General features: G+C 37.5%; 2 protein-coding genes across 2 annotated transcripts in view; both read left to right on the top strand.

Moving 5' to 3' along the window:
- LOC117292864 (unconventional myosin-XV-like) overlaps nucleotides 1-4,986 on the top strand; it is a 61,364-nt gene extending 56,378 nt beyond the window's left edge. The window contains exons 54-56 of the mRNA XM_033775034.1: nucleotides 340-423; nucleotides 998-1,132; nucleotides 1,843-4,986. Coding sequence (XP_033630925.1) covers nucleotides 340-423; nucleotides 998-1,132; nucleotides 1,843-2,442 — 819 coding nt within the window. The 3' untranslated portion in view covers nucleotides 2,443-4,986. The remainder of the gene's footprint in view (nucleotides 1-339; nucleotides 424-997; nucleotides 1,133-1,842) is intronic.
- A 767-nt stretch (nucleotides 4,987-5,753) lies between these two features.
- LOC117292540 (26S proteasome non-ATPase regulatory subunit 12-like) lies at nucleotides 5,754-17,330 on the top strand. The gene is made up of 11 exons (XM_033774631.1): nucleotides 5,754-5,867; nucleotides 7,204-7,263; nucleotides 8,493-8,621; nucleotides 9,110-9,217; nucleotides 9,973-10,077; nucleotides 11,383-11,538; nucleotides 11,860-11,994; nucleotides 12,782-12,894; nucleotides 13,802-13,976; nucleotides 14,773-14,850; nucleotides 15,983-17,330. The coding sequence occupies exons 1-11, from the start codon at nucleotides 5,766-5,768 to the stop codon at nucleotides 16,193-16,195; spliced, it is 1,374 nt and encodes a 457-aa protein (XP_033630522.1). The 5' UTR covers nucleotides 5,754-5,765; the 3' UTR covers nucleotides 16,196-17,330.
- Nucleotides 17,331-17,748: the final 418 nt, after the last annotated feature.

Genomic DNA, 17,748 nt, shown 5'->3' with positions numbered 1-17,748 from the left:
TGAGAAACGGCTCCCTCTGACGGAACATAGTTTTTGAGAAAGAAGTAATTTCTCACTCAAATAGCAAAATACTTCAGGCCTGAAACCTTTTGTTAATGCAACTGAAAGCAGAAAGTTTGTTAAAAAAGGGTGTTATTTCTTTCATTATTCTTTTGCAACTTTCACAGATTTTTATATTCTATGCATTTGTTGGGATACACTGAGTGAGAATACTGGTCTTTGACAATTACCAAAGGTGTCCAGTGCTTTTAAAGTGCTTCCGCATGACCAACTGTCTAAGACAATCTGAATTGAATCAGGCATTTGTTTTAATTGATGTTCATTATTGTGTTATTTCAGTATGCATCAGATTCACGTGTTGGAGGAGGATGCTTACTGGCCATTAACAAGGCTGGAATTCACCTGTTACAGCCACAGTCACATGTAAGTTATTAGGATTGCTGTTGCTTCATTAGTAGTGTTATTACTGTTATCATTTTTATTAATGTGTGTTTGTGTAAGTATTATTATCTATGATAATGTGAAATAAGGGCTTAAAAGTAAACAGAAGATTGCCTTGCACCCGTTTCAGACTGGGGTGCCAGAAGCGCACCAAACCAAATAGATTAGGAGTGACTCTAGATTGACCCAAGTAAATTTTGGTTTTGAACTAAACAACACATTTACACTGGCGCGACTCATGACAAGATTGACGCATGAAACCAAGGCGATCCAGAGTTGTTCAGAACTACTGCAACAGTCAGTCTTTCGACTTCTAGCGCATCCAGTCCCTCCTAACTGTTTCAACCTTTCATGTAGTTAATTCAGAATTTGGTTCAGCGCGACTCTGGAGCGCCTGTCTCCAAACAGGTGTTATTATAGGCAAAGGTTGTACACTGCATGGAAAACCTTCATGTGGACTACTTAACTAGTTAAAGTATACAGGGTTTTTTTTCTAGGAAAGTGCTGATACAAAAATAGCTGTATTAATGACATGTGGTTGTTTTGTTGTTATTAGGAATTGTTAGTGACCCATGGCTTTGATGAGGTGGTATCATCTCGTCATCTCAAAGGTAATGATGGCAGGCAGTTTGTGGATCTCAAATGCGGCAACCTCATGGTGCAAAGAGTCACCAGACTTGAAGCAAACCTGGTAAGAATTATTCTCTGACGTAGTAAATGTTTCAACAGATGGAAATTTGCATTGGGGATACAGAATATTTATTTTTTGGTTTTACCCAAATACACTGATGTGTGTTAGCACTGTATACTCAGTACTTTCCCGATCTCTGTGAAAGAAAAAGAGAAATAAATTCATATTCTTGAACCCATTTCGATCTATTAAATTGTGCGGTACCTGCTGCTAAAATATAGGATTCGAATTGCCTCTAACTACCGGGCAATCTCGGTGGTCCAGTTGGTATGACACTGCTCTAGAATTGCAAAGGTTGTGGGTTCGAATTCCACCCGAGTTTATATTAAAAGTTTGCTACTTATTGAAGACTTGACCCATGATTTCATATGATTGCAAAGAGTCACTTGGGCCCAATTTGAATGAGCTGCTCAAGTAGAGAATTATACTTTTAAAATGCCTTTCTGCTTAGTAAAGGATACCAATCACAAATTGTACATGTGACACAGCAGATTGGCTGGTAAATTGTTCTGGTAAGCACAGTTTGTGCTTAGCAGCTCTATGAAATTGGGCCGTGGTCAATGGGGTTTAATAAAATCTAGATTTTGCAGATGCATTAAGGAAAGGTAAACATTTCAAACCTCACCATTGTTTTTGTTTTTAAATCAACTTTTAAGTTCCGGCTCTTAAAAACCTCAAATACATTGCAACTTCTATGCTTGTTTTTTCAGTGCACTGAAATCATTCGTGAGATTGGCCTTCACATGCAAGCCCATGCATTCAGCAAGCACCCAAACCAACCATCCGATGACATTACAGACTACAACAACGTTCAACATCCTAACCAGCATGGTGACGACAGCCCACACAACCCTACAAAGCGCTGGGGAGCAGTACCAATGCCTGAGATGACTAGTGTGACCCGCTCTCCCAGTGATCTCTCAGATTGGAATCGAAGACAGAAATCCTCGCCAGCTTCATCAACTGGTGAAGCATCTGAAGCCTCAGTCTCGCCAAGAGGACAACAGGAAGCCATCTCATCTGCTGAAGGTCTCTTCTTTAATCCAAACAAAATGCCAAAGAGAGATGGACATAATCGGACCCCATCATGGGACCAGTCATCAGGAGGGGCTTACATTCCTCCGGTCCCCCTCCCCCCTCCTCCTCCACCACCCATTGGTAACATTCTCCATATGGGTCAACCACGCTCTGCAAAGACAAGACAGTCGGCATACAAGCAAGCCCCTGTTAAAGGAGTTAGTAATGGTAGTGCTCATAATAATAATGTGTCTAGTCCCACACCACATCCTTTCTATGCTGGTAGAAAGTAAAGGCTATGGTCTTTGTGTGATACCAAAATATGAGTACATCTATTCCAATTTGAAATTCAATTCAGTTTACCTAAAAGTAGACCATGTTCTATTGAGAGACTCGACTGTGTTTTTCCATAGTTCTCAGCGGCACAAACAATACAAAACAACCAATGAGCAGGACGCCGGCTGTCATCTCAAGAGACTCCCAGTCAGGGCCCAATTTCATAGAGCTGCTTAAGCACGAAAAACCAGCTAAGCACAACAAAAATTGCACTTACCATAATAAGGTTATGAGTCAAACTAAATGAGTTTGAGTGATTACAAACCTTCAGAAAGATAGGTTTTTATTGCGGTGATGAATTCTAAGACCCAATTATTTAGCACCTTATAAGGGTTTACAAGGTGCAAGCCATATACCAATTATCTTAGAACTTTGTTTTTTAATTAGTCTCAATTTTGGTAGCTTATATTGGTGGTAAGTTTGCTACTCTTGAAATAGTGTGCCTTCAAAATTCAAATTGTGTATAAAAAATAGTATCATACAAATTACCTTTGAATACTATTTATTGAAAATAGTTTAGGTTGTGGTAGATTTTATCAGTAAGTTTTCAACTCTTGATAAAGTGTGCCTTTATACTTGAATGAAATTAAAAGAAAACCATGAAGTACCAATAGCAATATTGTAGCATGAATTTAATGCTTCCATATCTATACCACTTTGAGTCTTTAGTTATTAATAATAAAGTTTTCCTTTTAAGGGAAGCAGTAGGTATTTTTTAGTTCTGAACAGATTGTGTTGTTTTAAAGATTGTACAAAACTAATTCACATAAAGTTATTCAGATGCCGATATATTTTAATGAGATAATGACTTATATCTGTATGAAATCAACAATTAATTTATGAAATTTGTAGCGATGACATTATACTTTTGATGATAGTGTTATGTGGGTGTGTATATTTTTACAAGGAAAATAGCATAATTTTGATAGATGTAAACTATAATTAGAATGGACATAGTCGAGAATATTATTGGGGTAGAAAAATAGTTTTTACTCTAGTGAGGTTTGCTAGTGAGGTCTGCAGTAACATTAACATGAAATATCTTTGTACGACTTGTTGTTGTTTTGAAGAAAAAAATGGTTGTGTACAGAATGAAATTTTGATCAGTGTGCTCTGATCTGATCGTCTTCAGGAGAAACTGGAGTTCTGCAGGCTGCATACATAATGTGTGCACACAGGCTTGACAGCTGAAACAGAAAGAAAGAGGAGAAAAGTTTTTTGAAAAGTTATTTTAGCTCCTCTAACTAACTAAATAAACAAACATTTGTAATATCCATTGTATTGGATTTGCTTAATATATTTTAAACGATCGCATTAAACCATTTTTTTCTTCATTTACTTTCAGTCATGGTTTTATCAATAATGAGGTAATTCTGAATGTAGTAATTCTGTTACTTACAATTACCCAGTCAGTAATAGGTGCTTTACTTAAGCATTTTTCATAGATAGTAAACAAAATATACAAAGACTTACAAAAAAAACCAGCAAGTTTATAAAATTTTAAAGCAGATGTAGGTGATTAACTTTCTTAATAAACTTTTTGCTCAAATAAACTGCAACAGAACTGTGAAAATAGAAACATTGAAAGTTTTAAAATAATTTGCTATTTTTGTTTAAATGCTTAGATTTTAGCTCTAGCAGTAATTGCACATTCGTGTTGCACATTATTTCTGGTAATGTTCAGAATTAACTATTATGATTTATGCCAAAGGTAAAATTTTCTAGGATAATTTCCTTATTTTTCTGAATGTCGTTAGAAGAGGTATTCCTTTGAATTAATAGTATTACAAAAGTTAAAACGGACAATTGAGAAAAATGTAGAAGGAACATTATAGTTGATATGTTGCCTTATTGTGTCTCATTCCTTTGGAATGTTATCAATTAAAAGTTAAATCATAAAATGGGTAATATCGAAACTACCATTGTTTACAGATTTACACATAACTTATACATGGTATAAAAATCATGGTGGAAAACTAAATATTTTAGCTTAAAAAGAAGAACATATTATTTAGTTTTTATCTCACAAGTCCGAACAATTTTGAAAACAGTATACACAGTCATAGAGCTTGTCGCTGTTTGACTCCTGGAGCCAATTTAATCTTCACAGGTTTGTTATTTTATGTCAATGTTGCGTCACACAAGTTTAAGAGTGTCAGACTGATCACTGATGATAACTATTTTCAACATTCAAAATGAAATTGTAATTAATTTATATTTTAACCTAAATCTCTACAGGAGGTGCAGTGAGATTCAACAAGTTAATCATTTTTTTGTAATGCTTATAATCTGCCTGCCACTGTCTATGGTTTAACTTGGACAATAATTTTAATTAAGAAATATTTTATAAATTTATAAGCAGTAATTAAGCTGTTATAGACATTGGGAGATTATTTATACGTTAATTTTACATTCGCAAACAAATTAACTGCCAACGATTGTAAATGTAGTGTTGAAATTGTATAATTTGAAAAATCTTTTATAAATGATATAATTTTTAATAAAATAGTATACCAGCAATAACTGTTTTAATTGTGAACAACAATTACTCTGAAAGATAGTCTTGTCTGCTAAAAGTAGATTAATTATTGCGATAATCAACATTTGGCTAGACGTTGTAAGTGTACTGCAGGACTGTTAGGCCTGTAACTGGCCAACCTATTCCACCCTGTAATAACTACAGTGCAATTCCTGAAAAATAATGGTGTTTTCTTTTTCTGTGTACATTGTGACGTCATAGGTAACGTGGTCTATTGACCAATCACAACTGGTTTTTTTTAAGAAACCCATTTAAGTAATTTTTAAGTTACACTGTTGTTTTATTATTTTTTTTAACAAAGCAGTCCTTGATTTTAGAAAATTAGGGGCGGGGGCTCATTGAGATTTATTTTAACAAACAAGTCGCAACCAAATCGATTATTTTTCTTGTAGAAAAGTATTTGAAATATCTAGTTCGCTTATTGAAATTAGTGAAGCACGCTCTATGAAGTGTGCCCTCTGTCCTGTAAAAGCTTACTTCGCAAGAGTTGTGAAAAGTTCTTGTAAAAAGTTGTAAAAAATTTTGTAAACAAAGAGCGGCAAAGTGCGCCCTCGCTAGTTTAAAAAAAAGGTTTCTGTTATAAAGCGGTAAAGGGCGCCCTCGCTTGTTTTCATAAATGAGAAGAGTTTTAGTATGGTCCCCACATGTCTGTATTCTTTTGTTGGCAAATGACCCGAGATAACGCGTAAATTGTTAGAGGAGACGGGATACCATACAGCCTCCAAACAACCAAAATCCAAGATGGAGGACACTAACATCGGCGATGGACGGCTCCAGAAAATGGAAGTGGATTACAGCGAATCGGTGGATCGCAGAATCCCAGAATGTCAAACACTTGCTAAGGTTTGTTGTTGAGTATTAAATATGGTAATGTCGATAAGAATGGGGCATGTGGACCTCACATAAACAGTAGAAACCACTCGCTATTTTGCAAGTCATTTACTCATTTTGTGCGGCTTACTCCGTTAACCAGTTACGTTAATAAGAAAAGTTTCCGTATGGCGCCACCACTTTTTCATTCGATATAAAATAATATAGGAACTTATTTACCTGATTGATATATCCCTTTTTGTAAAAATGAGTGAAAAAGTGGTGGCGCCATACGGAAAGTTATCCCGTTAATATGTTAATTTTGCGTGAGGAACAGAGGAATGATGAGTTGATTTGACATTTTGTCGAACTGTGATTTATCCTGTTAATTTTAACGGGGGAAATTTGTAGTAATCTGAGATCAATCAGTGCAATACAAATATAAATAATTCATTAATATTTTTAACACTTTTAATTAGGGTTAAAAGTAATACTTGTAATTTGTTTTGATTTGACTTTGTTGAGTTTTGAATTTGATTGATGGATTCTATATTTACATGTGACTGTTGTGTGCGCAACTTATACAGATTCCCCCAAATTGCTGGCTTTTCATTGGCTATCGGGGGGTTATATTCCCACATACTTCATTGAAATAATGTAGAAGAAGTCTCACTCTTCCAAATCGTTTTCGAATTTTTATGAGACTTCGTTCTGTTTTAATCTTGCGCTGTTTTATAAGTTGGGCCTGTGTTTGAAGGGTTTTAAACAATTGATCACAACGTCAGGACACAATAAAAGGTATACAGGATGTTAGTTCAACCCTTTATCTAGTTCCTTGTGGAATTTCATTGGAATCTAATGTTGAGAAGTGTGATTTTTTTCAGCCAACATCGGCCTTGGTTCTGCCGATGGGCCATGCAAGATGGAGACCCTGACAAAATGGCCCCATTTTCATTCAAACTTTTAGTTTTTCTCGGCCTTCGAATACCATTTTTGGTTGAAATTGGTTCTCAATTATAAACCATTTAAAATTTGTTCTTAACACTTTTGTGTACTATGAATTATTTTTCAGACGAAATGATAGTTTTATATAGTGGATGAATGGATGATTTTGACTGATCGTTTGGCACACATTTATTCACAAACACCTATTAATGTCTAGTTTTTAATGATTATCATTGATGGGAAATGATCAATAAAATGTTATGGGCTCACTGGTTAATGCTGTAAACTAAATAAGAGTACTTGGTTTAAACATATGATTGTGTTTCTCATATAACACTACCTAGTGTGTATCCATTATGAATTACCTTTTGTGATGAGTATTACTGTATTAATAATTATATTGATTTTATTTTGCTTGATCTAGGATGGAAAGCTGAGTGAGGCTTTGGAAAGTCTACTGTCGCTTGAAAAACAAACAAGAACTGTAAGTTGTTTTTACTGAAAAAAATATAGTTTTAAACTAAGGGACCCTTGAAAGTGACTAGAACTGTGACTCATAGCACTGAACATGCTGAGAGAAAACTGAAGAAATGTTCAGTTTCTAGATGTGGGCAGAGAACCCATATTGAAACCCAATCCATGTGGGAGGCGTCAATTGGAACTTTTTTAACACTAGGTTGCAGCAGACTTACCAGGTACAATGTAAATCCATTGTTCGCGATAATGTGCTCATCTTGGTAACTACTTGAACAATGGAAATTTACCTGGTAAGTCTGCTGCCACCTAGTGTTCCAAAGTCCTCCATTTGATTCAAACTAGACTGGGCCCCTGTCTTTATCCACAGGATAAAGACAGGTCCCTGCCGCTAGATCCAGTGATTCCATTGGATGCAATGATATTGGATAAACGTGCACCCCTTTTGCCTAAACAGTACACTGCTGTCAAGTCCACAGAGGTTAAAAAGCAGGGCAAGAAACCCTAACCTTACAGTGGTTGATTGTGCAATCCAATCGAGTGCAACTTGTCATTAAAATACAACTGTGTTCCCAAAAGTCAGATGCGTTCTAATTAGGTTTGTGGATAGACCAATGTTAGTGGTGGGCAATAAATAAGTTTTATTTTAAGTCAACCCGGGCAAGCAGACTAACACAATAATTAATAGTTAATTATGGGACCAGTATTGCTGAAGTAGGGCATGGTTTCCAAACTGTTTGGAAGAAGACGATCAGAGCATACTGATTGAAACGTCAAGTTAAACCAACGGTTCTTTTCAGAACCACCCCCAACTCATTAGAGATAGTCATTACATGGTGGTACCGCAAACTATTCCATATCAAACTGTTTGTGTTATGGGGGCAATTAAATAAGTTAAATGGCCTTTTGACTGTGTTCTTTCTCTGTGATGTTTGATACTTATTATCATCAGCTGTGTCTCAGAGCAATGCATAGTGGACAATATTTTGAAATCTGTGCTGGGTGGCACAGTGTATTTTTGCTCAGAGTGCTGGGCAATGAGTTCTGGGCAGGCCTGCCCGGCACCGCCCACTGTTGCTTCAACACTTGCTCGAATCCCATTACAAAATGTAAACAAGCAGCCATCAATATAATGTAGACACATTATATGTAACTCACTTTTCCTTAATAATTGTCCACAATCCTCTTTCAGCTTTTAACATCTGCTTTGATATTTTTCTGCTTTTGTTCGATCATTAGGCAGCAGATATGCATTCCACAGCACGAATTCTTGTAGCAATCGTCAGTATGTGCTTCGAAGCCAAGGAATGGGGTTTACTGAATGAGCATGTACTGCTATTGACCAAACGACGCAGTCAACTCAAGCAGGTAATTTACAACGAATCAGAGACTTGCCTCTTCAAATGATTCAAACATTTATTACAAATTTCAGCACCAAGGCCAAAACCATGGCAACAACAGATGCCATTGCCTTCATGGCTTGTTAATTCTCTATGTAAACAAATCCAGTGCACTTATCGTAAAGAGAAGGGGTACTCAGGTGTTCCTGGTTTGATTGGCAGAATATTGCGCCACAGCACCTTGTAAACCATTACATGGTGCTATAAATGAATAGGTCTCATACTCCAAATTGTACCTCTACATACCTTAAAGGACAAGATACTGAGCGTTTTGATACGCCACTAGGGATGTGATAAAGCGCTATATAAGAACTTAGTATTAGTATTATTATTATTGTAGAATTTCAAGCAAAAATAATAATCAAGGGAAGTTTTCCAGCATGACCATCTTTATAAGATGTTAGTGAAAATCTGTTAACGTTTTTTGTTTTTATCTTACCAATGTTATGCACATAGGCTGTTGTGAAGATGGTACAGGAGGCATGCAGTTATTTAGAAAAAACGCCTGATATGGAGACTAAGCTGAAGTTGATTGATACCCTGAGAACGGTCACAGCTGGAAAGGTAAGCCCAGGAAGACTAAAGGAAAAGACGATGAGTTTATAGGATTTGAGGCATTGCATGGTGAGGTATCAATATATATTTGGTTTGCTGTAACACAGTCACCTGATGATGATGACTAGAGCAAGCTAGTCCAAACGCTAAGACCAATCCAAGAATTGACTCCGCGGTAGTGCAGTTAGTTACGATCCTATAAGCTGACGTGTGTTAGCACTGTATAGTCGGCTCTTTCCCGAGGCATGCTGTACAAAAAATCACAGGCATGTTACTCCGGTGGGATTTGAACCCAGGACCTACAGTATGCAATTCTAGAGCAGTGCCTTGCAAACTAGACCACCGAGATTGCCGGGTAGCTAGAGGCAGTTCGAATCCTATGGTTTTAGCAGTGGGTACCGCAACTATTTTAGATGTTCTGTCTCCTAAAATCTAAAAAAGCAATTGTTTTAAGCGTGATTTTGAAATGATCAAAACCTTGTTTCCTAAAATAGCCTGAAAGTACACTCAAAACAAGTATGCGCTCAGACATAATATTTTTGCAATGAACTTTTTCGCTTGTGATACAAGTTTCTTGCAAAAACGAGATATAAAATTTTTGCACCAACACAAGGACTTCAAGAAAGGATGGGCTTGCCTTAGTATTGTGTGTTATATTTGTATAGAGTTCACTTTCACAACCCCTAATGTTAACAAACTCTTTCATGTAGAATTCCCCCCATTACTGGTTTGTTGTATGACACTAAATGATTTGATAATTGCAGATATATGTTGAGATTGAGCGTGCTCGTTTAACGATGACCTTGGCCAAGATTAAGGAAGGTCAGGGTGAGATCACAGAGGCAGCCAGTATCCTTCAGGAGTTACAGGTGAGTCTAGGATGAAATATTTCACATCCTGATAAAGGAAGTAAAGCTCCAAGATTGAAGTACAAGTCTGATCACTGTTGAGTCACAACAAACTTAAAGACACTGGACACTATTGCCAATTGTCAAAGACTAGCCTTTACAGTTGGTGTATCTCAACATATGCATAAAATAACTAAACTGTGAAAATGTGAGATCAATCGGTCGTCGAAGTTGCGAAATAATAGTGGAAGGTGGAAGAAAAAACACCCTTGTCACACGAAGTTGTGTGCTTTCAGATGCTTGATTTCGAGACCTCAAATTCTAAATCTGAGGTCTCGAAATCAAACTCATAGAAAATTACTTCTTTCTCAAAAACTACGTTACTTCAGAGGAAGCCGTATCTCACAATGTTTTATACTATCAATAGCTCCCCATTACTTATTACTAAGTAAGGTCTTATGCTGACAATTATTTTGAGTAATTACCAATAGTGTCCACTGCCTTTAACACAGTCATAATAATATCACAACCGAGTCCATCACAAAGCGGTCATTATATTTCAAATTGCATGTAGAGATATGGTCTTTGGGGTGTCTGTAATTTGAAACTTTAACAAAAGCAATCCAGGTTTTCGTTCTTTACAAACAAGGATCTGTCACTAGAAACATTTGGAGAACAAACTCAAGTCCTTGATATTAGCATTGGGCATGCGCTTTGCATTACATGTGCAAACAAATAGCCAAAAAGGTGAAGCCGAGATTTATCAGGGCCCAATGTCATGGCTCTTCTAACTGCAGAACTCAGTGCTTACAATCACCATTCTCTGCTTACTGTGCTGGTCCCAAATTTCTGCACTAGCTGTGTAACGAGAATGCCTTCTAACATGGAGTACGCACACACACAAGCCAAAAATTCCCTGCCAATCCCTGAGATACGCTTGACATAAGTGCAGAATTCCCTCCTCTGGGCCAATTATTTGCTTACGGTTAGCAGAAACCGGGCTCATGTAAATGAGTCAATAGGCTGTACTGCACTATCTTATTGCTCTCATCCTGTTATTGTTATAATTTTTTTGTATCTAATAAAAATTATTGATTTTTCTTGGTGTTCCGTGTTTTTACCGTAGGTCTTTTGTGGTCTTGTGCCTTTTATATATATTTATATTTTGAACATTGGCCTCTTGCCGTGACTTTTGAAATGTTTTTATAAGCCAATAAAACCAATAAAAAAAGGATCAAATTTAAAAACTCTGCCATTGACATTATTGATATTCTTTGAATTTTTTTTTGTGATGCAAGGAGAATGTCACTCTGTTTTCCATTGCAGGTTGAGACTTTTGGTTCCATGGAACGTAAAGAGAAAGTGGAGTTTATCTTGGAGCAGATGCGACTATGTGTAGCTACTAAAGACATTATACGCACTCAGATTATTAGCAAGAAAATCAACCCCAAGTTCTTTGATTCCACCGAGGAGAGTATTCAGGTAAAGCTAATAATTTAATAAACTATTTTATATAAATGTGTAAGGTTTACCACATACAAAAAACAAGGGATGTTCAGGCCTGATACTTCACGGAGGCAACGGAGGCGATTGCCTCCGTTGCCCCTTGTCATTGCCTTGGTGCCCTTGAAATGCTCCAGTAGAAATTTACAATTTCCTCATAGGGTGCCCTTTGCCAAAGAGAAATTGCCTTGGTGCCCTTGCCCTTTCAAATAAGAAGCATACAGCCCTGGATGTTTTTGTATGACACTTTCCGGATCCCTTTACCTATTTTTTTATTTTTGTATATTTTTGTCTTCACAGGAGCAGAAATTGAAGTTTTATAGATTGATGATTGAGGTGGATCAACATGACGGTGCATACCTAGACATCTGTAGACACTACAGAGCCATTTATGATACGCCAATTATTAAGGATGACCCATCGAAATGGAAGGAGGTAAGAAACCATAGCAGCCAGCATTTACCCTTGCTTACGGTAAACAGCTTTATGACATAGAAAATTGTCTTAAGGGACGCTCCATTAGCACAAAACGGCTGCTTACATGCTTTATGAAATTGGGCCCAGGAACCGAATCCAGTGCGCTAGACCGCTTAGCTACTGTATAACGCTCAGTGTTAGTCTATTAATGTGAGGTCACATTATCAATTTCTCAGTGGCCTACTCTGAGTAAAATCAGTGTAGATGAGATCACGTAGTTCTTTGTTTAGACTTGTCCAAGTGGAAGCAAAAGTAGATGCAACAATGCAGGCCAAATTTCTGCTCAAGCAGAAATATTGCAATTTGCTTAGTAGAAATGAGCAAAATACCAGTCAGAAATTTTACATTTAACATTGTATTTTGGCTGGTAACCCTATTCTGGTTAGCATAATTTTGTTGTGCTTACCTACTTTTTGTGCATGAGCAGCTCTATGAAATTGAGTAGTACATTTTGTACCTGGCTCTAACACTTCATAAATTCTTATATAGCGCATTTCACAATAACCGTATCAATGCGGTTTACATTAGTGCCTGGTCATTGGTCCAATAACATCCCTTTAATCTTTCTCAGCTCCCTGTGGAGTTTACAGCCGGAGCAACCTTTACCCTCGCAGGTACCCATTTATACCCCTAGGTGAAGAGAAGCAATTATAGTAAAGTATCTTGTTCATGGACACAAGTGTCGCAACCGGGATTGTAACCAACGGCTGTCTGTTTTCATGGAGAATTTTTGTTTTGTGTACAGATATCCAAACATGTGATTCTATACCTGGTACTGTCACCGTTTGATAATGAGCAGTCCGATCTGATCCATCGAGTAGCTGCTGATAAGAATCTTGATGAAATACCAAAGTACAGGTAAGATTAAAAGACTTCGAATAAGATATGGGTCTAGAAGATTATTTTTATATAATTTTGGGAATGAAACCAAAATACCCTAAAAAGTGACTAGTGCTGTGACTCATAAGCCTGAAGATACCTGCAGGCCTGGAATTTTATATTTGAAAGGGCAAGGCCATTTTCATTTTGCAAAGGGCACTTCCATTAGAAAATCTTAAAGTCAGTGGGAAAATTTTGAAAGGGCACCAAGGCAAAGACCAGGTACAACAGAGGCCATGGCCTGCGTGTTATACCAGGCCTGTACCTGTTTAGAGAAGATGATAATACTAATAAATAATAATAAAAAAAAGTGCTTATTTAGCAATATTCCAAATGAGGCATGATCATAGCATGATCATTCCTAGAAGCAAACACAGTTTGGGTGACTTCGCTTTTTCTGTCGCGGTCCCCAGGATATGGAACAGTGTTCCTTACAACATCAGACAATCACCAAAAATACAGACTTTCCAGACATCACTCAAATCTCACCTGTTTACAAGAGCTTACTGGACGACGCCATGAGTAATGCTCATTGGAATATGGCGCCATATAAATGTTACAATTGATTGATTTGATTGAAGACTTTGCAAGGACTATACTTGGCTCAATGGGAAGCCGGGTACAACGTCACACTATTTGTTGCGCCATCCAGCACACAACAATGCAATAATCTCTCAGGGAAGCAGTGTTTGCGCTGAAGAGAGCCGGTTAGGTTGAAGTCACACTATTTTACAATCCTTCTCACAATGATAGCCATATGAAGCTCGGACTAGTGTTGCCTTGCAGTCATTTTTGAAACAAGCAGGTGTCTCTCTTTGTGCTGACAAACTACAAGCTATTGAACAGATTTTGAGCAGTAAAATCCTGATTCCGTTCTTCTTTACAGGGATTTGTTAAAGTGTTTTACCACTCAGGAGTTGATGCGATGGCAACAGGTGTGTGCAATCTATGAGGGGGAACTCAAGAAAGGATCAACTGACAGTTTACCCACAGATGTCTTCAGTGATAATGAGCAGGGAAAACAACGCTGGAATGACTTACGAAACAGAGTCGTAGAACATGTAAGTGTCTGTGGCCCAAAACATGATAAACATCGTCGATTCGATACATCTTTGAAACAGAGTCGTAGAACATGTAAGTGTCTGTGGCCCAAACATGATAAACATCGTCGATTCGATACATCTTTGAAACAGAGTCGTAGAACATGTAAGTGTCTGTGGCCCAAACATGATAAACATCGTCGATTCGATACATCTTTGAAACAGAGTCGTAGAACATGTAAGTTTCTGTGGCCCAAACATGATAAACATCGTCGATTCGATACATCTTTGAAACAGAGTCGTAGAACATGTAAGTGTCTGTGGCCCAAACATGATAAACATCGTCGATTCGATACATCTTTGACACTTGATTCAAAGCATTCATCTGGTTTAACGACACTGGACACTTTTGGTAATTGTCACAGACCAGTCTTCTCACTTAGTGTATCTCAACATATGCATTCAATAACAAATCTGTCAAAATTTGAACTCAATTGGTTGTCTAAGTTGCAAGATAATAATGTTTAAAAAAAAACACCCTTATCACACCAAGTTGTGTGCTTTCCGATGCTTGATTTTGAGGTCTCAAAATCAAATTCAAATATTTTATTACTTCTTTCTCAAAAACTACATTACTTCACAATGTTTCTCACAATGTTTTATACTATCAACAGACCACCATTGATCATTAACAAGTAAGTTTTTACGCTAACATTGATTACCAATAGTGTCCAGTACCTTTAAGTCATTGTTGCACATTTTGTTTTCTTTATTAAAATGATTTATGTTGAGTTATTGTTGTATTTTATGTTGACAGAACATCCGAGTAATGGCCAAGTACTATGAGCGCATCACTTTACAGAGGATGGCCGAGCTATTGGAACTCGCGGAGAGTGTAAGTTTTGGTTTAGTTTTTTTGTTTAACCGCTTTACGACAGATGCCGTGTTTAGACTCACAAATTTGATAGTTACACGATTGGGGACAGTGTAAAAATGCATTTGTGATGTCTGTGTGTGGGTGCGAATGAGGCAGCAAGCTGCTCAGAAACAATCTGTGTGGGGCAAGTTCAATTGACCCATTTCACCTGACGTGACCATCAGAATAATTTTGCATGCGCCAAATTGGTGGGCAGAGTCAATGTACGTTATTCAGTGAAGTGCGCATTTTAGGCGACGCGCCGTTTACACGTAAACCTATTGACCACCAAAAATGGTGAGCATGGCCGGTCGCCGCATGTGATGTGCGTGCAAGGTGTCAATAGAGGATGACATGTTGACTTGCTTAGAAGGCTCATTGCGTAATGTTCACCTTGCATACACACATCGATGGATGGGTACAAGCAAGGACAAAGGGCGCTGTAATAATTGAACCAAAACACCCTTTACCAAGAATATAATCCTATATTTGAGACCTTCGTTCCTTTAGTCAGACATACCTGTAAATAGGCGTGGCCGATACCCCACAATTCTCTTAGAAGGTCACATTGTATAAATAGACCCAAGCAGATATCAAGCACTTCTGTGTAGAGGCTGACATACCATCTGTGGCAGCAGGGAACAGAGACCTATAAGCCTTTTTGAAGTATGGCGGACGTGATACGCGCGCGTCAAATGCCGCGACTGATGCCACGCTCACCATATTGGTGGTCATTAGGTTTACGTGTAAACGCCGCGTCGCCTAAAATGCGCACTTCACTGAATAACACACGTTCTATTTCTATGGTCAATACGCACAAATTTACCACAACTTTACAGTGTTGTAGCATTGTGTCCGCCATACCTCAAAAAGGCTTGTGGAGACTCGTAGTTGGGAAGCCATCTCCGGGACCTACCTCGGGAGGATGGCTATAATGATGATGATGATGACCTGTAAATTGTTGGAGCTGTGGAGCTAATATTGTCTGCTGTGTAAAGTAGCTCTATGAAATTTGGCCCTGGTTTCTTAGAAGAATACTGACCTAATTTTTCCATTTGTTTCATTCCCACAATGTCTTACTTACTCCTTGTACTTCTTATTTTGATTACAGGAGGCAGAGGAGTTCTTATCTAACCTAGTCATCAAGAAAACCATCTATGCCAAGGTAGACCGCCTCGCTGGCATCGTTAACTTTTCCCCTGCCAAGGACCCCAACGAAATCTTGAATAACTGGTCCAGCAACTTGAATGAACTCATGCAACTGGTCAACAAGACAACCCATTTGATCAACAAGGAAGAAATGTTACATCAATTCACTCGTTAAGTTATCTTGTTAGGTGTCACTTTCATAAAGCCTGTAAAGCACAAAAAACTTGCTAAGTACAGAAAAGTACAAAATAGGTAACCAGCCTAAATCACAGTAAGTTTACATTGTTGCGACTGGTGCCCCACTCAATTTATGCTTAGCAAAAACAAATTGTCAAGCGTTTTTGTTCTGCTTCACAGCTTTATGAAATTGGCCCCTGGTCTCACTTTGGATGATGAACAGACTTGCTCGTTTACGTAAATGTTATCACAGCAGTTTGACAAACTGACATCTTTAGTTGCACTCTTGGCTAGCATGACAGCAAAAGATTCTAAGTGAACACCTATCTGGTCACAGTAAATAAACACTGTTCCTGCTGAAACCATAAATGCTTGTTGCTGTATTCCAAGAAACATTTATTACTTACAGACTTGCAAATAAACATACCCTTACAATTGTTATACTACTGGAAAGAGTATCATTAGTAGTAACAAGAGTATAAAGAAATACATAAACCTATAAGTTGCTAAAAATGATCATAGTATAAGTAACGCATTACTTGTACATTACACAAAAGTCTTGATGCAATTACAGTAACAGCATGTTAGGGTAATGGTTTACTTTTTTAACATTCATAAATTTGGAGTCCAAGGACCAAACTGCTTTCCCAAGTTGCTGTTTTAAGCATTTGCGTGTTCTACGGAAAGTCCTGTAGTTAGGCAGAGCAGGAACATTAGGGACTGTGAGCTTAAAAAGAAGTTTAAGTTTCAAAGTTTAAGTACATTTGTTAGCTTGTGAATAAGTTGAGTTGTAAATACAGTATGGTAGCTTGACTTGATTGGTCACAAGCGAATACTTAATTTGGGTTCGACAGACAAAATACAGTGTTGTTTTGTGGTTTGGGGCAAGCCTTTGTATAGCTACCTCCAAATGGGCAAGCTTAGCACCATTGTGCAAAACACATTCATTCAGAATTGCGTATGAATGCAAAAGCTTTCCCTGAACTATGTGATATTGCAACTCTGCAGTCTGGGGAATTCAAACTTTAGCAGTCACTTGTGACTATAATGTACACCAAACATTATTCAAATCTAATATGCAAATGACTTATTGGAGACTAAAAATAACAAGTTTTCAAGTGACCTCTAATTTAAAGGAACGTTACAGAATTGGTAAGAAACAAAAATCGTGAAGACCACAGATTTACATCAAACTTACACGGTCTAATGATGATGATAGTAGAAAACATTCCTTGAAATATTTCTGTCTGAAATGTCATATTTGATGAGCAATAAATAATCTAATTTCGCGTTTAGAGTTTATCGCTCAGTGAGCATTTTATTCGTTTTTGTTTTGGCATCGATGCATTGCAAAATTTGTAATCGGTTTTTCACTATTTTCTCGTGATCCAGAAGGCCGATCGATCTCAAACTTCTACAGGTTTGTCAGTTTATGTGTTTAGTGGATTACAGTGCTTACACTGCCAGCAACTTATTTGCTAGCAAAACCAATTCTGTAATGTTCCTTTAAGTCTAGCTCACTTTGCATTGTCTACTCGGTAAGAGGTTGGT

Source organism: Asterias rubens, chromosome 7, assembly GCF_902459465.1.
Source record: "Asterias rubens chromosome 7, eAstRub1.3, whole genome shotgun sequence".
NCBI classification, from domain to species: Eukaryota; Metazoa; Echinodermata; class Asteroidea; order Forcipulatida; family Asteriidae; genus Asterias; species Asterias rubens.
The sequence above is the reverse complement of the archived record's forward strand: the minus strand, read 5'-3'. Positions and strand labels throughout refer to the sequence as shown.

Coding starts and splice junctions, on each gene's coding strand:
- LOC117292540 (XM_033774631.1), top strand. CDS start 5,766: ATGGAGGACACTAACATCGGCGATGGACGGCTCCAGAAAATGGAAGTG. Junction 7,264..8,492: donor TTGAAAAACAAACAAGAACT/GTAAGTTGTTTT, acceptor TTCGATCATTAG/GCAGCAGATATGCATTCCAC. Junction 10,078..11,382: donor GTATCCTTCAGGAGTTACAG/GTGAGTCTAGGA, acceptor TTTCCATTGCAG/GTTGAGACTTTTGGTTCCAT.